At 47.5% G+C, this 21,974-nt stretch overlaps 1 protein-coding gene across 1 annotated transcript in view; it reads right to left on the bottom strand.

Annotated features, from left to right (window-relative positions):
* cyp27c1 (cytochrome P450, family 27, subfamily C, polypeptide 1) overlaps positions 1 to 21,974 on the bottom strand; it is a 52,371-nt gene that overhangs the window by 11,573 nt on the left and 18,824 nt on the right. Inside the window, exons 4-6 of the mRNA XM_085986814.1 lie at positions 9,519 to 9,728; positions 7,453 to 7,616; positions 5,788 to 5,954 (exon numbers count right to left, since the gene is read on the bottom strand). Of these exons, the coding sequence (XP_085842940.1) occupies positions 5,788 to 5,954; positions 7,453 to 7,616; positions 9,519 to 9,728 (541 nt within the window). The remainder of the gene's footprint in view (positions 1 to 5,787; positions 5,955 to 7,452; positions 7,617 to 9,518; positions 9,729 to 21,974) is intronic.

The following is a 21,974-nucleotide window of genomic DNA, read 5'->3' as shown; positions in this document are numbered from 1 at the left end:
GCAACAAGGAAAACAAACCTGAAGCTGAATAGAGAGAAATGCCAGCTCGGGGTGACAAAACTGACATTCGTGGGAGATATCCTTAGCGGTGAGGGCATCAGACCAGATCCCAGAAAGGTGTCCGCCATTGAGAATATGCCAAAGCCACAATGCAAAAAGGACGTGCAGAGGTTTAATGGAATGATCAACTACATGGGTAAATTCATATCCAACCTCTCAGAAAAGATGGCGCCACTGAGACGACTAACTGAAAAGAACATAGAATGGGAATGGAATCATGAGCATGAGAAGTCATGGAGCGATCTAAAGAAACTGCTCACAGAGGAACCAGTTCTGAGGTTTTATGACCCAGTGAGACCCATCAAGATATCATCAGATGCATCACAGAGTGGGCTCGGTGCCGTTCTTCTGCAAAAATATGACTACTGGCAACCTATTGCAAATGCATCGCGCTCAATGACAGACGCGGAGACGCGATGTGCTCAAATAGAAAAGGAGCTGCTCAGCATCACATACGCCTGTGAAAGATTTCACCAGTTTGTGTCAGGACAAGCAATCAGTGTAGAGACTGACCATAAGCCCTTGATTGCATTGTTCCAAAAGCCACTAAATGGGTGTCCGCTTAGAATACAAAGAATGATGATCAGGCTGCAACGCTATACACTGAATGTTGCGTAAACACCGGGTAAGCTGATGTATACAGCAGACACGTTGTCCAGAGCTGTTGACCCAAGAGAGCCCGCAAACACCAAAATGGATGAAAAAATGAACGCCTACGTGGACATGATCACAAGTGCACTGCCCATAGCAGATGCAAAAATGGAGCTCATAAAGACTGAGACAAACAAAGATGAAACAATGAGACGACTGAGGAAAAGCATCTTGGATGGATGGCCCAACATGAAGCAAGACTGCTCACCTGACATGGCAGAGTACTGGAACTGCAGGGCGGAACTATCAGTGGTCGAAGACATCATCTACAAAGGAAGTAAAATAGTTATCCCAAAGAGTCTGAGAAAAGAGATGCTAAAAAGGATCCATGGAGGACATCTGGGAATCGAAAAGTGTAAGAAAAGAGCACGACAGGTGATGTACTGGCCACGAATCAACCAAGATGTGACAAATGAGGTGTCAAACTGCACAATATGCCTGAAATATCGAGCAAGCAATCCGGTAGAACCACTAAAGCCACACCCAGCGCCAGACAGACCTTACCAGAAGGTAGGCGCTGACCTATTCGTATGTCAAGGGAAGGACTATCTTGTAGTCACAGACTATTACTCCCTGTATCCAGAGGTTTGTAGACTGTACACCACCACTGCAGATGCTGTGATAACATGTATGAAAGCCATATTCTCCAGACATGGCGTGGCAAGCGAGGTCTTCACGGACAACGGACCCCAGTTTTACAATGCAAGTTTCTGACACTTTGCCAAAGAGTGGGACTTTGTCCACACAACGTCAAGTCCTCACTTTCCAATGGACTAGTGGAAAAATCGGTCCAGACAGTGAAAAGACTGATGTACAAGGCAAGAGACAGTGGAACTGACTTCTACCAGAGCATGCTTGTATACCGCACAACGCCGCTCGAGTGTGGTATGTCACCAGCCCAACTCCTTATGGGACGTCTGCTAAGGTCAAACCTACCCATCCCGGAGAACCTCCTGAAAACAAAAGAGGGGGAGAAAGTGAGGAAGTTCAAAGAACAACAGAAAGAAAAGCAAAAGTACTACTATGACAGAGGAACACAAAACCTACCTGAACTCCACACTGGTGACCAAGTAAGGTTCAAAGACAAAACAAACATATGGACTCAGAAGGGAACTGTCCTGAGTGAAGTCCAACCAAGATCATACACCATTCAGACAGATGAGGGTGCTGTTCTGCGAAGAAATCGTCGGGATCTTTTCATGGGACCAGCCACAGCAAGTCAAAAGACTGATACTGTTGAACAACCTGATCACACAGCAGGTCAAAAGACTGATACTGTTGAACAACCTGATCACACAGCTGAGAAATCATCATCTGAGGCAACAACTCAGATTCAAGGACAATCAATCAGAAAATCCTCAAGATGCGTGAAGCCTCCTGAGAGACTCATTGAGCAAGTTTAAGGACTCTTGTTATGGAAGGAAGTAATGTTATCTTATTCTCTCTTCAAGTTCTAGTGTATTTACATATTTCATGTGAACACACAAAACAAGGTTAAAAAACCTTGATAATGATAATGTAAGTTCATTAAGTGTTACAGTTAAAATGCAGAGTAATACAAAGAAAACATGTTGTTAGATAAAAGTAAAATACTTTTGTTTTAAGAAAGGGAGATGTAATGATATCAGCAAATAGTGATGGTATTTGCCTGTTTGATTATTATGCCTTACCAGCATATTTGCCTGTTTGATTATTTATGCCTTACCAGCAGAGGGCATGTGAGAGAGACAGTTTAGTTTTAGTTTCGTTTTAGATGGATCTCTAAGATGGTGTCTCCTGTAATGCTGTTAACTGAGCTGAACATACTTTAGATTAAAAGACATTGGGCTAGAAATTGACTTTGGGGCGGCCAGCTCGCTTGCGCCCAGAAATTACCGCTGCGCGCGGAGCCACTTGCGCCCGCCGGAAATTCAGTTTCAGCACCCCAAGTCGAAGCCGGCTGCAAATCAAGGGTTTCGGCGCCCCCGCTTGGGGCTCTGAAACTGAATATCGGCGTGCTAAGTGCCGCAGCGCCACCTGCTGCGGAGCGGCAGGCTGCGGTACTGCAGGCCTTCCTCCCTCTCTTAAGGGGGAGGTGCCTGCAACAGCGCGATCGCCGCTCGCTAGTGCCGGCAAATGAGCCCGGCACCACGGAGAAGTGCTGGGCTCCCGGAAAACAGCCGGCAATGCCGCGGGGGGGGGGTGCGTGGAGGAGGCCGGGGAAGGAGGTGCGGGCAGGCGGCCGCCGAAAAAGCGGCCGGCCGCACATCCGCCTTAACTCGCCCCACTACCGCATCAGGTAGGCCCCGTTTTCTGGTCGCTGTTTGCGGCCGCCGCGGAAGAGGCGGCCGCAACTCAATATGGCGGTCGGGCCGGTAGCGGGGCGGTAGCGGGGCACTGAGCACACCGATGACGTCATCGGTGGCGGCGCAGCGCTACTGGCTAACGCCGCCATTACCGCACCGCTGAATATCGGGGGAAGTTTAGCAAGTGGCGCAAAAGCCCTCTTTGGGCGAAAACTGGGCGCAAAGCCAACCGAATTTCTAGGCCATTCTCTTTCATCAATGTGTCGTCATTGAACCCACATAGAAATCAATACAGCATCCAGTTCTGGTCACCACACTTTAGGAAGGATGTGAAGGCCCTCGAGAGGGTGCAGAGGAGATTTACCAGAATGGTTCCGGGGATGGGGGGATCTTGGCTACAAGGACAATTTGGAGAAGCTGGATTTGTTTTCATTAGAGCAAAGGAGGTTGAGGGGTGATTTGATGGAGGTGTACAAGATTATGACGGGTTTGGAAAGGCTAGACGGGGAAAGGCTGTTCCCACTAGTTGATGGGACAAGGACTAGGGGACACAGATTTAAGGTTTTGGGCAAGAGATACAGGGGGGGAATGTGAGGAAAAACTTTTTTACGCAGCGAGTGGTGATGATCTGGAACTCGTTGCCGACGGAAGTGGTGGAAGCGAAGACACTCAATGTTTTCAAGGGGAGACTGGACAGACACTTGAGGGAAATAAACTTGCAGGGCTATGGGGATAGAGCGGGGGAATGGGACTGACTGGATTGCTCTACAGAGAGCCGGCACGGGCTCGATGGGCCGAATGGCCTCCTTCTGTGCCGTTATGACTCTAGGACTCTTCAAAATAGAGCCATTGGATCTTCTACATCCACTTGAGAGGACAGACAGGGCCTCGGTTTAATGTTTCATCCAGAAAACAGCACCTCCAACACTGCAGTAGATTGACTCATGTCTCTGGAGTGGGAGTTGAACTCCCAACCGTCCGACTCAACAGGCGAGGGTGCGACCCGCAGAGCCCCGGCAGACACACGAGATCTCCTAACAGCACTGAGATTCCAATTAAACCAAAAGCTGGATTCGCCTCGCATTAACAACGGCGACTGGGGAGTCTCGGGAGTTGAATGGCTGCGCGAAGGAATGGAAAGTGGTAGACAGATGGGACAGATCTCTGTTCGGACTTTGCTCCCCAAACCCCTTGAGAGGCCTGAGAGAGGGCCCGTAAAACATTCTCAATACGGCTTTACATGTTGGGGTCAATGTGAAGACTGCCCTTGACATTTCTTCTTTCAATAAGTGGATTTAAACGGTGCCCCACAGAGATCGGAATTGAATTTATTACATTAAACAGTGCAGCTCAATGCCAGCGAGTGTAACCATCTCCCGCTGCCACTGGGGCAGGCTGAACATCTGTTTGAATAGGATTAAAAGACTGACAATTAAGTGAATGTGCCTGTGGTTTGCCAATATATCAGGATTACAGGGAATTGAAGGGTTTGCTTCTATGTAGAACAATGTCATACACAAACGTCTCAAAAGACCTTCACATACAATGAAGTACTTTTAATATTCAGTGAATAATGCTACAGGCAAGTTAGTTGACACGCATAGCAATAAGATGAATAAAAAGGAAAGACTTGCATTTCTATCGCGCCTTTCACGACCACCGGACGTCTCAAAGCGCTTTACAGTCAATTAAGTACTTTTTGAAGTGGAGTCGCTGTTGTAATGTGGGAAACGCGGCAGCTAATTTACGCATAGCAAGCTCCCACAAACAGCAACGTGATAATGACCAGATAATCTGTTTTAGTGATGTTGATTGAGGGATAAATATTGGCCAGGACACCGGGGAAAACTCCCCTGCTCTTCTTCGAAATAGTGCCTTGGTTTAACGTCTCATCCGAAAGACGGCACCTCCGACAGTGCAGCACTCCCTCAGCACTGCACTGGGAGTGTCAGCCTAGCCTTATGTGCTCAAGTCCCTGGAGTGGGACACAATTCACAATAACCAGTTAGTCGATGTCATTTTTTTTCTGGTGGTGGAGGTTGAGGAAGAAATGCTGGTGAGCATGTGGGAGAACTCCCCTGCTCTTCTACAAGTACTGCCATGGAATCTTATGTCCCCCTGAACTGGCAAAACGGGGTCTCCTTTTTAACGCCCCTCGGCGGCGAGATGGCAGCTCCAGTACTGCAGCGCTTCCCTCAGTGCTGTGTCGGGCCATAACAAGCAACACTTCGGCCCCTTCTGGTGTGGAGGCATCGTCCGCAGTGGGTGACACGGTTTCCTGAGGGGGGCCGGTTCTGGTGTGCACCCACCCTCACCGCCCCGCCCGCCACCAGGCGAGCGAGGGTTTACACCACAGACTCCCCAACACTTGGACTCCTCGACACAGGGGAGAGAGCGGGGCTTACAGGAGGAGAGCCGGGCTTACACTGGGGGCCCGCTGCTGAAGAATAGATGCTCTGTAAAGTCATTTTGTGGGTAGAACAATTCACAATAAAAGCACCGTGCTTGAAAAGAATACCCCAAAACCTTGTGCAATGAATGACTATTTGTAGTGCAGCAATTATGAATGGGCGAATTTACCCGTTCAATACTAACACTGCCTTGCCTCAAAACAGTAACAAGATGGCGACAGTCTAATGAGGGCTCAGTTCAGTGTCTTATCAGTCCATTATATCCAGCACAGGTGGAGAGAGATCACATGACAGCAAACCCCTCCCCACCTTTCCCACGCATCTTAAAACAAATTGGGGAGAGAGAGAAAAAAAAGGCAACTTTTGCCACAAGTATTTACCTTAAGGTTTCCTTGAGGACGCCCCGGACCAAAGGCAACTTGGACAAGTCCTGGGCTGTCGGGGTCACGTCCCTTCCGAGGTTCTGAACAATCTCTTGGTACACCACACTTTGAACGGCAGGATATCTAGCCAGTAAGTATGTGCTCCAGGACAACGTGAAAGAGGTCTGTGAAAAAGAAAGCAGAGTGCTTATCCACCAGACAGGAGGGCTCCCCCCTCCGCCTTGAAAATCCTGCACGGAATTAGCGAAAACTGCCGACTCCCAAAGTGTCTCACCATCCCAGCATGTTGGACATTCTTTAGGGATCTTTCCCATTTGAATGCCTTTTTGGATTTGCATGAAATTCAGTGATCAATCCAGATGTTCTGCCACCCTTTCTGAAATTTGCTTTTCAATTTAAATTTAAAGTCCTCTTGGCCTAACCTACCTTGAAGTAATATTCTGGGTTGACCGTATCTATGCCTGCCAGTGTTGTTCTCCAATTCACCTTGTTCTCTCTAGATGGTAGAGGTTAAGCTTTCTCTGTAGCTCATTCTCTTGGTTTTCAATTGTAGCATCTCCTAGCCTGGTGGTACATGGAGCCCAACTGTAGAACCCCCCCAACCAACTGTAGAACCACCCCCTCCCCCCCGCCCCCCGCCCAACCCTCCCACCCCCTCACTGTTCATAGCTGATGTCAGCCAGTCACCACAGTGCAGGCATCAAAATTAGGCTCTTTCTAGTCCACATGTCTCAATAATTACAACGGTGAGCTATTGAGGGAATCCATTCTGAATACAAGAAGGGAGTTACTCTATTTGGTGTGCAATGTGTGTCAGCCGTGGCTCAGTGGGCAGCACTCTGGCCTCTAAGTCAGAAAGGTTGTGGGTTCAGAGTCCCCGCTCCAGAGACTTGAGCACAAAATCTAGGCCGACACTCCCAGTGCCAGTGCTGAGGGTGTGCTGCACTGTCGGAGGTGCCATCTTTCGGATGAGACGTTAAACCGAGGCCCGGTCTGCCCTCTCAGCAGATCCCATGGCCACTGCAAAGAAGAGCAGGGGAGTTATACCCAGTGTCCTGGGACAATATTTATCCCTCAATCAACATCACTAAAAAAAAAATTATCGAGTCATTATCACATTGCTGTTTATGGGAGCTTGCTGTGCGCAAATTGGCTGCTACATTACAACAATGACTACACTTCAAAAGTACTTCATTGGCTTTGGGACATCCTGAGGTCATGAAAGGTGCTATAGAAATGCAAGTTTTTTTTTTTAAATTCCTTCTCGATTATCTCTACATGATTCAACTTAACTTTCCCATGGTCTTCAATAAGAAGGAGTTGGATATATTTCTTAAGGCTAAAGAGATCAAGGGATATGGGGAGGAGGCAGGAACGGGGTACTGAGTTTGGATGATCAGCCATGATCTCATTAAATGGCGGAGCAGGCTCGAGGGGCCGAATGGCCTACTCCTGCTCCTATCTTCTATGTTTCTATGTTTTGGGGGTTTCATCGGTGAAGTAGTTGGTCAAGGAATTTGTGCATTACGAATCCTACTCACATCTCTGAATTTAGAGAGAATTTAGAGAGAGAGAGAGAGAGAGAGGAAACTCAGATCTCGAGTTTCTCACAGAGGGTCCCCTACCACAGAGAGGCGACCTTGACTATGGTCTTTGATTTACCGTGTCGACGCCAGCCAGCAGCATCTCCGTCATGTTGGCATAGATCTCTTGAAGGGTCATCTCCCGATTGACCAGCAAGCAGGTCAGCAGTCCGCCCTGGACCTCCTCCCCCTGCTCCAATTGCCGCTTAATCTGAGCCATTTTTCTGTCAACATGGATCTCACCTAGGTTTGATGGGCGGGGATGAGGAAATGAGCGAAGGGAATAGAGGGGGGCAAAAAAAAAAGTCACAAATTTTTTTAAAACTCATGACTACATTTCATCGATTTATATTATAGTGTTGGAGTCGCTAGAAATCAACAGGCTCTGAGGCTTTTGTTGCAGCAAAGGCAAAACGCGTGTTACTTTATTCACCCTCCATGAGGACTGAGCGTCTCAGCCTCGTTGCAGGGCTATGATGTCATCACGCTACCGACACATGACGTCATCATGCTACCGACGCTCTTAAAGGGACCCTGCCCCGATAACCCAACCAAGTACGTACATATAACAACATTGGCTATACATAGTGAATTGTGTTTAGGTACATATAACAACATTGGCTATACATTGTGATTGTGTTATTGTCCCTATGTGGTCTCCGCCACAATAGCATGCTTGCCCCCTAAAGTTTGAAAATTATTGCAAAATGGAACCAGTCTAAAACTATGACTGCTGCTATATTGACAAGTCAGAGTGTTCGATTGAGCTTTTGGTCATCTGTCCTAATATCTCCTTGTGTGACTCGGTGTCATATTTTATTTGATACATCGCTCCTGTGAAGCGCCTTGGGACGTTTTACTTCGTTAAAGGCGCTATGTAAATGAAAGTTGTTGTTTATTTTCTGCAATTTATCCGGGACCTCACTAGATACAATCGAAGTCCAAATATTCAGTCTTAAAAAGCGTCCGAACACCTCAATTTATACTCACCAAAGGAGTCGAATAACCCTTTTACGGCCAGCAGCATTGTGTGGGAGTACCTTCACCACACGGACTGCAGAGGTTCAAGAAGGCGGCTCAGCACCACCTTCTCAAGGGCATCTAGGGATGGGCACAATGTGCCAGCCTTGCTAGCGACGCCCACATCCCGAGAATCATTTTGAAAAAGACATATTAATTTGGAATATAATTTAAGGTAACTTAATTTTTGAAGGTTATCAAGGCAAAATGACAAAAGTGATCCAGGTAAATTGGTGGTTATGACAAAGAGTTCAAATAGCAGAGAACACAAGTTGAAGAATAACCGAGCACCCAGTGTCGGAGCAGTGAATGACTGACCACAACTTCAGGATTTCGATGTTTAGATGCGCACGTGCTAAATCTTGCTGGTGCGGTCAGTTTCAGAGGGGTAATAACAGCAAACACTGACAGTTTCGCCGTCATTACCCACCGAAAAATCCGGGCCATTGACTGTTAGGAACAGGAAAAAGGTCAATAAGCCCAACATGCTGGTTCCTTTTTGATAGAACAATCCACCTGCTCATCACATCCCTCAATCCACCTTCTCTCTCCAGAACTCCCATCTAATGACCTCTTCATGCAGTCCGGTTCAATGGTCCCCAGTAACTTATTCCACACTCTTATGTTTTGGCTGAAAAACGTCCCCAATCCCCAATTCCCTCCTTATTGTGGACTTCCTCGATTCTGGTTTGTGTTTCCTGGTATTTGAACTCTTGAGCTAACCTTAAACTGATAAAGTCTCTTCCTTTCCAAAAAGAGAAGCAGAACCAATTCTTGCTGCTCAGAATGATCTGCCTGTGCGCCCGAACAAGAGCTACAATACCTGAAGGAGCAGGCAAGCCGCCGATAGATTGGAAAAGGTTTACAGTCGCCAGCGAAGCGACGATGCTTACTGTTATAAATCTCATCATCAAGAAACTACTTATGAAATAACGCTGGACGGCCAGCTGGTGGCGCCGTCCAAGGAGTATAAATACTCGGGCGTCGGCCCCATCTTGCCAGGGACATTTTGTAAGACAAGGAACTAGTGAAGTACAACTAGACCTCCATGTTCTGAAACAAGTTGATTAAAGCCTTGCTTTATACTCAAACCAAGTGCGTAGTGAGTTTTATTACGTCACTTACTAAATCGGAAAAGTCCATCCCACGATCGGCAGAACTCGTTCCAAGGTTTGGGGATGAACGGTCGGAGCCACTTGGGAATGGCCCCTGCGTACATGGTGGTCTTGAACATGCTGAACATGAGCTCCAGGGCTTCCATGTACTCCTTAGTTTCTTGGCAGATCTGATTTTCTAAACATCCAAGCCGAGCTTCAAAAAGGATAGTGGCAACACCTGAGTGTAGAAAGGAGAGGGTCATCACCACAGTAAGGTTGGGAAATCAAGAGATGGAAAAGGAGCACCCTCTCCTGATTTTACCATCACAGCACTCTGATCATGTTGCTCCAACCTCGGCTCATCCTTCTGTTCAACTCCCTCCATTGCCTCCCCATCTCTGTAGCCTCCTCCAGCCCTACAACCCTCAGAGGTCTCCACGCTCCTCCAATTCCGGCCCCTTGCGCAACCCCAATTTTCATCGCTCCACCATTGGCGGCCGTGCCTTCAGCTGCCTAAGCCCCAAGCTCTGGAAGTCCCTCCCTAAACCTCTGGGGGAGCCAGAGTGGCAGAGCACTTTAAAAACAACAAAAACCATCACAGGACAGCAGGTAGGCGATTGGCTGGTGAGTATTACAGCGTTTTCTCTCTCTAAGCTAGGGCAATGGTTTAAACTAGGAGCGGGAAACTATAACGAACTTTATTAAAATTAAAAACTTAACTAGATAAACTAATTAATATAACTATAAATAATTGTTGAATAAAGATTTTAACTAATTAAATAAATAAAACAAGGTTAGACTAAGTCATGGCAGAGCAGGTTGTGTGTCTGGACTGCAGTATGTGGGAGTTTGTGGACAGTGAGACTGTCCCGAGCGAACACGTCTGCAGGAGATGTCTCCGTCTCGAATCTCTCCGGCTCAGAGTCATTGAGCTGGAGTGCGAGTTGGAGACACTCCGACACATAAGGGAGGGGGAGGAGTATCTGGGCAGTTTGCTCCAGACTTCGGTCACACCTCGTAGAGAGGTGCAGTTTCAGAACGGGGTTGGTGTGACTGTTGGTGTGCAGAGTAAGGGGAACCCAGGTAAGAAAGAGAACGAGGATCAACAGAAATTGATCCTATCCAACACCACCACCTTCTCAAGGGCAACTAGGGATGGGCAATAAATGCTGGCCTTACCAGCGACGTCCACATCCCATGAATAGATAAAAAAAAGGTACAATGTACTTGCTACCTGTGAGGATAAGGATAAAGACTGTCGGAAGGACAGCCAGAAGGCGGACCATGGCAACTTGGAGCAGGAGGCCTAAGGGGGGAGGAGGAGGAGGAGTGTAAGCGTAATGTGGTAGTTGTTGGGGAGTCTATAATTAAGGGGACAGATAATGAAGCAGTCCATGTCTGCATGCAACAAGACCTGGACAACGTTCAGTCTTGGGCTGATAAGTGGCAGGTATCATTTGCGCCACACAAATGCCAGGCAATGACTATCTCCAACAAGCGAGAGTCTAACTGTAATGTATGTAATGGATATATACCTTGAGGGAGAGAACTACTTTTTACAGCTCCTGTATACTGTAGTACCGGCAGTGACCACACCTGTATATAAACCCTGAGAAGTGATCTGTACATTTAGTTCTAGAGTAACCCTCATTCAGTAAACACCTGTTGAATTGTTCCCTGCAGTCTGTTGTCTCATTATTGAAGGACACAACATTAAGATACATGGACATAACATTGGCGACGACGCAGATTCGAACCTACCTGCAACTCTGCATCACCTCCCAGGGATTCGCTCCTGGAGAACAGTGGAAGAAAGTCGAGTCCAGAAGCACGGGCGTCGACCACGGGCAACCGCCCAGTCATCCAGCGGAGATTTGAGCATTGCAGGGGAGGCTGTCGAGAGCCAGGCTTGGCTTTCCAGTCACGGTGGTCCAGCGAAACGGGCTGGCAACAGGTACTGCACAGACACTTCCCAGACAGCGGCGGGCTAGAGCCCGACCGAGCGGCACAGATAAAGGCCGAGCAGCATCGACGGGGGAGAGAGGGCAGAGCGCACAGGGCGCAGCCGGTGTTCAGGACCGAGCGGCGTCAACGGGGGAGAGAGACGAGAGAGAGCAGAGCGCAGCCGGTGGTCAAGGGCCGAGCAGCGTCAACAGGGGAGGGAGGCGCGCAGGAAAACGTGAGGCACTGCCATTGCCACGAGGACCGCAGAGAGCGGCGTTGGCAGCAGCGCAGGAGCAGCGCACGAAACCCACAGGGCGTCGCCATTTGCCACGAGGACCGCCGAAAGCGGCGTTGGCAGCAGCGCAGAAGACGCCATTTTAAGCCACAGCGGGGAAGAAAGGAAAGCGTGGGAGACGCCATTTTAAGCCGCAGCGGGGAAGAAAGGAAAGCTTGGGAGACGCCATTTTAAGCCAGTCTAACCACACCCAAAAATGCCGAAGAGTGGCAGTATCACAGCGTTCGACAATGAAGTCGAAGATTGGATGACATATGTCGAACGCATAGAAGTATACTGCAAGGCGAATGAAGTGCCAGATGACAAGAAAGCGCTGGTATTGTTGAATTCAATGGGTGCAAAAACATATGGCTTACTGCGAAACCTAGTAACCCCAGAGAAGCCAGTAGAAAAGGATTTTGAAAACATAGTGTCAATCCTACAGGACCACTTAAACCCCACACCGCTGCTGATAGCAGAAAGATTTAAGTTTCACAAAAGGAACCAGCATAAAGATGAAAGTAATGCTGAGTATTTCACAGAACTGCGCAAGCTATCGAAACACTGCCAGTTTGGAACGGGACTAGCAGATACTTTAAGGGACAAGTTTGTGTGTGGGCTTCAAAGTGAAGGAACCCAGAAATGGCTTCTATCAGAAAAGGATCTTACGCTGGACAAGGCTTTCAGCATGGCAGTATCACATGAAGCAGCAGCACGGGGCACTGCAGAGATACAACGGAGACCGCAAGAATATGGCACAAATGAAATGTCACACGGAACAGTGAAGTGCTATCGCTGCAGCAGAACAACACACGACCATAATGATTGCTGGTTCAAGGACAAAGTGTGCAGACAATGTGGAAATGTAGGACACATAGCAAGAGTCTGCAGGTCGGGAAAGAAAACCGGCAGCAAGAAATCTCCACAGGAGAAGTACAAGAAGGTACATAAGGTGACGGAGAGTAGTTCAGACGAACAGAAGAGTGATACAGACTCCGGAAGCAAGGAGCTGGGTTGTCTGAAACTACATAATGTGATCAAAACGGAGGATCACCAAACTATCTGGGTCATGCTCAAGATAGCAGGAGTCCAAGTGAAAATGGAATTGGACACAGGATCAGCCCTAACAGTCATAAACCGAAGGGACTACAAGCGGCTATTCCCACATATACCCTTGAGAGATACAAAGATTGTCTTGAAGACGTACACGGGGCAAAAAGTCTACCCCAAAGGAAAAATAAGGGTGAACGTTATATATAACGGCAAGGAAACACCAAAAATGGACCTATATGTATTGCCAGATGGAGGACCACCACTACTAGGACGTGAATGGATCCGGAAGATACAGCTAGATTGGCATGCCATACAAGCACTGACTGTAGATGCCAAAAAGGATGATGACGTCACACCTGGACGACTGTCAAAAATGCTAACTGACGCACAAGAAGTGTTCCAGCAGGGACTCGGAACACTAAAAGGCATAACAGCGACGATCAAAATAGAGGAAAATGCAAGCCCAAAGTTTTTTTAAGGCCAGACCGGTACCTTATGCGATCCGCCCAGCCGTCGAAGCAGAGCTGGAAGGTTTGGAATGTTCAGGAGTACTGTCCAAAGTGGACTGGAGCGAGTGGGCTACACCCATCGTTCCTGTAATGAAGAGGTCGTTGAGTAATACGCCTGGGGAACCAAAGGAGGTTCGCATCTGTGGGGACTTTAAGGTGACAGCGAACCCAGTCCTTCACATGGTACAATATCCGCTTCCACGGATTGAAGATATTTTCGCCTCGCTATCTGGAGGGAAACGTTTCACTAAGATTGATCTGGCCCAGGCGTACCTGCAAATGGAGGTAGAAGAAGCCTCGAAACAGTACCTCACGATCAACACTCATAAAGCTCTCTACCAATACAACCAGCTGGTGTTCGGGGTAGCATCAGCTCCGGCTATTTGGCAAAGGGCAATGGAACAAGTCCTGCAAGGGATTCCAGGGACCCAGTGTTATTTGGACGACATCCTGGTCACGGGCGAAAATGACAGTGATCACCTCGCCAACCTGGAACAGGTGCTCACTAGATTGAAGGAATATGGGCTCCGAGCTAATAGCCACAAATGCGAGTTTTTCCAGAAGCAGATCTCGTATTGTGGCCACGTTATTGATAAAGCGGGGTTACATAAGTCCCCATAAAAGATTGAGGCAGTAGTCAAGGCTCCAGCACTGGAAAATGTGTCACAACTGAGGTCGTTCCTCAGGCTGGTGAACTACTACCATAAGTTCTTGCCAAATTTGTCTACCGTACTACACCCACTGAACACCCTACTGCAAACGGGGGTACCATGGAAGTGGAGTGACGAATGTAAACGAGCTTTCCAGAAGAGCAAAGCATCGATCACTTCAAAAGAGGTGTTGGCTCATTTCAACCCAGCACTACCAATTCGGTTGGCGTGTGATGCATCACCCTATGACATTGGAGCGGTGCTGTCGCACAAATTCCCGGACAGCTCGGAGAGGCCAGTAGCCTTTGCGTCTCGGTCACTAACCTCAGCCGAGCGTAACTATGCCCAGATTGACAGGGAGGCCTTCAGCCTAGTGTGGGGAGTGAAAAAGTTCAATCACTATCTGCACGGGCAGAAGTTCACCTTGCTGACTGACCACCAACCACTTGTCTCCATCTTTAATCCAAAGAAGGGCGTTCCGGTGATGACTGCGCAACGGCTACAAAGATGGTCCCTTTTTCTAGGGGCGCACCAATATGAAATCGAGTATAAGGGCACGAAACAGCATGGAAATGCTGATGTGGGCTATCACGCCTGCCACTGCCTACTGCGGAGGAAGCACCAGCAGTGGATCCTGTCGAAATATTTCATTCGACTATAATTGAATGCTTGCCAGTAACTAACGCTGGTATAGAGAAGGAAACCCGAAATGACCCGACACTGTCTCGGGTATATGATTTGACGGTGAAGGGATGGCCAGCACATGGTGACTCACTGTTGCCAGCATTCTCATCCAGAAGAGAACAGCTGTCAGTATGCCAGGGGACCTTGATGTGTGGATCCCGAGTGGTAATTCCACCCAAGTTAAGGGAGAGAGTGCTCAATGAGCTTCACGAAGGTCATCTGGGAGGGGTGAAAATGAAAAGCCTTGCTAGGGCTTATGTGTGGTGGCCGGGGATCGATCAGCAAATCGAGGACCTGACAAAGAGCTGCTCAGGATGCCAGAAGGTCCAAAATGCAGCACCACATGCCCCTCTACACCCATGGGAGTGGCCCTCATCTCCATGGCAACGGGTGCATATTGATTTTGCTGGTCCATTCATGGACTCAATGTTTTTAATAGCCGTGGATGCGCACTCGAAATGGCCTGAGATGATCAAAATGTCCTCCACCACCACGGAGAAAACTATTGCAGTCCTACGGACCATTTTTGCCAGGAACGGCTTGCCAGAGCAGATTTGCTCTGATAACGGACCACAGTTTGTGTCCGAAGAGTTTCGAAGATTTATGAAAAGGAATGGGGTAAGGCATTACACATCCACCCCGTATCATCCAGCCACAAATGGATTGGCTGAGAGGTTCTTACAAGCCTTTAAAAAAGCAGTAAAGGCCATGTGCGATGACGACATTCCACTGCAGCATAAGGTGGACAATTTCCTGTTAGCCTACAGAAATGCGACACATGCAGTCACCAACCAGGCCCCGGCCATGATGTTCTTTAACCGAAGGTTGAGATCTCGTCTGGATGTTGAGAGTAAGCAATTCCAGCACATCAATGAGAAGCCGACAAGGAGCTTCAATGTAGGGCAACCAGTCTTGGCCCGCGACTACCGAACAGAGAAATGGCAACCAGGAACGATATGCACACGGCAGGGGCCACTAATGTACACAGTGGATGTTGGGGAGAACATTGTGAGACGCCATGCTGACCAGATCCTAGAGTCACAGGAACGAGTCAACCCCATGTCTCGGCCATACGTACCTGGTGAGGAACCCGACGTACAGGTCGCATCTACCTCAGAAACAATAGCATTGGAAGCTGATGAATCAACTGACGACAGGGTGCTAGAATCACCTCCGCACCAAGAGCGAGACACTCGGGAAAGGCGTTATCCAGAAAGAATCAGGAAGCCTCCCCAGATACTGAATATATGAATGGACTATTTTCATATAACATTGTATATTAAAAATGTTAATTGTTAAATGAGTATTATGGTACTGTTAATCTAAAAGGGGAGGAATTGTAATGTATGTAATGTATATATACCTTAAGGGAGAGAACTACTTTTTACAGCTCCTGTATACTGTAGTACCGGCAGTGACCACATCTGTATATAAACCCTGAGTAGTGATCTGTACAATTAGTTCTAGAGTAACCCTCATTCAGTAAACACCTGTTGAATCGTTCCCTGCAGTCTGTTGACTGATTATTGAAGGACACAACATTAAGATACACGGACATAACACTAACCACCGCCCCTTGACATTCAACGGCATTACCATCACCGAATCCCCCACCATCAACATCCTGGGGATCACCATTGACCAGAAACTTAACTGGACCAGCCACATAAATACTGTGGCAACAAGAGCAGGTCAGAGGCTAGGTATTCTGTGGTGAGTGTCTCACCTCCTGACTCCCCAATGCCTTTCTACCATCTACAAGGCACAAGTAAGGAGTGTGATGGAATACTCTCCACTTGCCTGGATGAGTGCAGCTCCAACAACACTCAAGAAGCTCAACAGCATCCAGGACAAAGCAGCCCGCTTAATTGTCACCCCATCTACCACCTTAAACATTCACTCCCTCCACCACCGGCGTACCGTGACTGCGATGTGTAACATCTACAAAATGCACTGCAGCAACTCACCAAGGCTTCTTCGGCAGCACCTCCCATACCCGCGACCTCTTCCACCTAGAAGGACAAGGGCAGCAGACGCATGGGAACACCACCACCTCCAAGTTCCCCTCCAAGTCACACACCATCCTGACTTGGAAGTATATCGGCTGATCCTTCATTGTCGCTGGGTCAAAATCCTGGAACTCCCTCCCTAACAGCACTGTGGGAGTACCTTCACCACACGGACTGCAGCGGTTCAAGAAGGCTGCTCACCACTACCTTCTCAAGGGTAATTAGGGATGGGCAATAAATGCTGGCCTTGCCAGCGACGCCCACATACCATGAACGAATAAAAAAGATAGCATCCTTTGTAAGCAAGATAGAGTCCCACATGGTATGTTGCCTACCTGGTGCCAGGGTGAGGGACATCTTGAATCAGCTTGAAAGGATATTGGAGAGGGAGGGGGAGGATCCAGTTGTTGTGGTCCATGTTGGGACCAACAACATAGGGAAGCATAGGCAAGAGGTCCTGTTGGGGAGTACCAGGAACTAGTAGCTAAATTAAAGAACAGGACCCCAAGGGTTATAGGCCTAGAAATTCAGTGGCCTGCGCCACCAGTTTGCGCCCAAAGAGGGCTTTTGCGCCACTGTCCAAACCTACTGCGATATTTAGCGGGGCGCTAATGGCGGCGTTAGCCTGTAGCGCTGCGCCGCCACCGATGACGTCATCGGTGTGCGCAGCGCCCTGCTATCGCCACGCTGGCCATATTTGGTTGCTGCCGCCTCCTCCGCGCCGGCCGCAAACAGCGACCGGTACACAGGGGCCTACCTGTGCCGGTAGTGGGGCGAGTTAAGGTGGAGGTGCGGCTGGCCGCTTTTTCGGCGGCCGCCTGCCCGCACCTCCGTCCCCGGCCCTCCTACACACCCCCCCCCCCCCGTGGCATTGCCGGCTGTTTCCAGAGAGCCCGGCACTTCTCCTTGGTGCCGGGCTCATTTGCCAGCACTCGCGAGCGGGGATCGCGCAGCTGCAGGCACCTCCCCCTTAAGAGTGAGAGGAAGGCCTGCAGTACCGCAGGCTGCCGTGCCGCAGCGGGTGGCGCTGCGGCATTTTGCACGCCGATATTCAGTTTCAGCGCCCCAAGCGGGGCGCCGAAACCCTTGTTTAGCGGCCGGCTTCCACTTGGGGCGCTGAAACGGAATATCCCGCTGGCGCAAGTGGCTCCGCGCGCAGCGGTAATTCCGGTACCCAGGCGAGCTGGGCGCCCCTAACTGAATTTCTAGGCCATAATCTCTGGATTATTACCTGAGCCCCGTGCAAATTGGAGTAGAGATAAGCTGATTAGGGAAGTAAACATGTGGTTAAAGGAGTGGTGTGGGAAAGAGGGGTTCCATTTCATGGGGTGCTGGCACCAGTATTGGGACAGGAAGGAACTGTACCTTTGGGACAGGCTCCACTTGAACTGGTCTGGCACCAGGGTCCTAGCGGAAAGGATAAATAGGGCGGTCACAAGGACTTTAAACTAGTACATGAGGGGTGGGGGGCTCATCGGGAAATTGCAGTACAAACAGTAGGTCAAAAACAACCGAAAGGGAAGAGAGTAGAGCAACAGTCAGAAATTGTACTTTAGGCACTAAAACTAAAAGATGCAAAGCGATTAAACCAGGAGAGAGAAATAGGAAACGTGAATAAAGCATCAGAGCTGAAGGACAGGTTAGGGCGTGTGGCCCAAATAAGCGTTCTTTATACAAACGCACGGAGTATAAGGAATAAATTGAATGAACTGCAGGCGCAAATTCAAATTGAAGGGTACAACATGGTAGCCATTACTGAGACATGGCTGCAAGACGGTCAGGACTGGGAACTAAATATACCAGGTTATAAGGTCTACGGGAAAGATAAGAAAAATGGTAGAGGGGGAGGAGTAGCCTTAGTGATTAAGGATGAAATCACTTCAATGATGAGAGGGTATAAAGAGAGGTAAGCAGACAGTGGAGACTTTATGGATAGAATTAAGAAATAGGAAAGAATTTAAGACTGTAGTGGGAGTTGTGCCTAGGCCCCTTGGTAGCAGCTGTGAAGTGCTAGATTGTATAAATGCAGAGATTAGACAAGCATGTAGTAAAGGCAGAGTGGTTTTAATGGGGGATTTTAACTTTCATATAGATTAGGATACGCAGACTAGCACCCGTCAGAAAGGTCGTGAATTTCTCGAGTGTGTCTGGGATAGTTTTCTACAACAATATGTCCTAGAGGCAACAAGGGGGCAAGCCATATTAGCTTCAGTAATGAGTAATGAGCCAGATTTAGTTAACAGCCTAACTGTGCGTGAATATTTATCCAATAGCGATCATAACATGATTGAGTTCAACATAGCGTTTGAAAGGGAGAAATGCGAAACAGCTACAGTACTAAGATTCTAGAGTTAGGTAAGGCCGACTCAACGGGATGAGACAGAGACTGTCCATAGTAAACTCAGCAAATCTGTTAATGGGTAAAACGACTGGAGATGTTTAAAAAATAATTCAAGGTGATACAGAACCAGTTTATACCCTGAGGGGCAAGAGCTCTGCTTGCTGAAAAACCCCAGCCATGGACGACTAGAGGTGAGGGACAGCAGAAAACTAAAAGAAAAAGCATACAAAATGCAAAAAATAGCACAGATCCTGATGAATGGGAAAGATACAAAGAACCACAAAGAGTCACAAAAGAGATAGTAAGAGCTACAAAAAGGGAATATGAAAATAAACTTGCAAGCGATATCAAAATCAATATGAAGAGTTTTTATAGTTACATTAGGAAAGAGAGGGTAGTCAGGAGCAATGTTGGCCCCTTAAAAACTGAAAGCAGTGATACTGTCAATGATAATAAGGAAATGGGGGACATGTTGAATAATTACTTTGCGTCAGTATTTACAGTAGAGGAAGAGGATAGCATGCCAGAAATCCCAAGGAAACTAATATTGAATCAGGGACAGAGACTTAATAAAATTAATGTAAGTAAAATAAAATGAATAAAGAAAGAAAATAATGGCACTAAAGAGTGACAAATCCCCAGGGCCAGATGGTTTCCATCCCAGGGTTTTAAAGGGAGTAGGTGAGCACATTGCAGATGCCCTAACTATAATCTTCCAATGTTCTCTAGATTCAGGAACCGTTCCTTTAGATTGGAAAATTGGGCATGTCAATCTGCTATTTAAGAATGAGAGAGGGAAACCAAGGAATTAGAGACCAGTTAGCCTAACATCTGTTGTCAGGAAATTGCTAGAGTCTATAATTAAGGATAGGGTGAGTGAACACCTTGCAAATTTTCAGTTGATCAGAGAGAGCCAGTATGGATTTGTGAAAGGTAACACCTGACACCTGACAAACTAGATTTAATTTTTTGAGGAGGTGACTAAAGTCTGGACAGGAGAATGTCTATGGATGTTATTTATATGGACTTCCAGAAGGCATTTGATAAAGTCCTACATAAGAGACTGTTATCTAAGGTAGAAGCCCACAGAATTGAAGGCAAATTATTGACCTGGTTAAGAAATTGGCTGAATGGCAGGAGACAGAGAGTAGGGATAATGGGCAGGTACTCTAATTGGCAGGATGTAACTAGTGGTGTCCCACAGGGATCTGTGTTGGGGCCTCAACTATTCACAGTATTTATTAAGGGCTTAGATGATGGCACAGAAAGCCACATATCCAACTTTGCCGATGACACAATGATAGGCGGCATTGTAGGCAGTGTAGATTAAAGCATAAAATTACAAAGGGATATCGACAGATTAATGAATGGGCAAAACTGTGGCAAATGGATCTCAATGTAGGCAAATGTGAGGTCATCCACTTTGGACCTAAAAAGGATCGAACAGGGTACTTTCTAAATGGTGAAAAACTAAAAACAGTGGAGGTCCAAAGAGACTTGGGGGGTCCAGGTACACAGATCATTAAAATGTCATGAACAGGTACTGAAAATAATCAAAAAGGCTAATGGAATGCTGGCCTTTATATCTAGAGGATTAGAATACAAGGGGGTAGAAGTTATGCTGCAGCTGTACAAAACCCTGGTTAGACCACACCTGGAGCACTGTGAGCAGTGCTGGGCACCACACCTTAGGAAGGATATATTGGCCTTGGAGGGAGTGCAGCGTAGGTTTACCAGAATGATACCCGGACTTCAAGGGTTAAGTTATGAGGAGAGATTACACAAATTAGGGTTGTATTCCCTAGAATTTAGAAAGTTAAAGGGTGATCTGATTGAAGTTTCCAAGATATTAAGGGGAACAGATAGGGTAGATAGAGAGAAACTATTTCCGCTGGTTGGGGATTCTAGGACTCAGGGGCATAGTCTCAAAATTAGAGCCAGACCTTTCAGGAGTGAAGTTAGGAAACACTTCTACACACAAAGGGTGGTAGAAGTTTGGAACTTTCTTCTGCAAATGGTAATTGATGCTAGATCAATTGTTAATTTAAAATCAGAGATTGATAGCTTTTTGTTAACCAAAGTTATTAAGGGATATGGGCCAAAGGCAGGTGTATGGAGTTGGGTCACAGGTCAGCCATGATCTCATTGAATGGCGGAACAGGTTCGAGGGGCTGAATGGCCTACTCCTGCTCCTATGTTGTTCCTATGTTTCTCTAACTCTTACTCCTCCTTTAAGATGCTCCTTAAAACCGACCTCTTTCTTGTCCGAATGTCTCCTTATGTGGCTCGGTGTCAAATTTTAATCAGATTACCCTCCTCTGAAGCGTCTTGGGGAGGTTTTACTATGTTAAAGGTGCTAGATAAATGCAAACTGCTGTAGTAGTCAGTTAATAGAGCACCTGTACAATATGAATGAGTTTTGATAAGAGTAAATAAGGGAAAACTGTTTCCACGGGCAGGAGGGGCAGTAACCAGATGACACAGGTTTAAGTTGATTGGCAAAAGAACCAGAGGGGAGAGGAGGAGCAATTTATTTCACGCAGCGAGTTGTTGTGATCTGGAACGCGCTGCCTGAAAGGGCGGTGGAAGCAGATTCAATAGTAACTTTCAAAAGAGAATTGGATAAACATTTGAAACGGAAAAATTTGCAGGGCTACGGGGCAAGAGCAGTGGAGTGAGACTAATTGGATATCTTGTTCAAAGAGCTGACGCAAGCACGACGGGCCGACTGGCCTCCTTCTGTGCTGTGCTATGATTCTATAAGAAAATTACTTCCAAGTACTTTCCAAAGCTAACGGTGGTGCTCACAAGGTGTGAGTCTTTCACACTTGTTCCCTATCCTACAGTCAACATCAACAACAACTTGTATTTAGATAGCACCTTTAACGTAGTAAAACGTCCCAAGGCGCATGACAGGAGCGTTAGAAGGCAAATTTGACACCGAGCCACATAAGGAGAGATTAGGGCAGATGATATAGGTTTGAAGGAACGTCTTATAGGGAAAAAAAAGAGGCAGAGAG

The sequence above is a fragment of the Somniosus microcephalus genome, chromosome 4 (assembly GCF_052327205.1).
Source record: "Somniosus microcephalus isolate GS21.2 chromosome 4, FLI_Smic_1.0, whole genome shotgun sequence".
Lineage (NCBI taxonomy): Eukaryota > Metazoa > Chordata > Chondrichthyes > Squaliformes > Somniosidae > Somniosus > Somniosus microcephalus.
The sequence above is the reverse complement of the archived record's forward strand: the minus strand, read 5'-3'. Positions and strand labels throughout refer to the sequence as shown.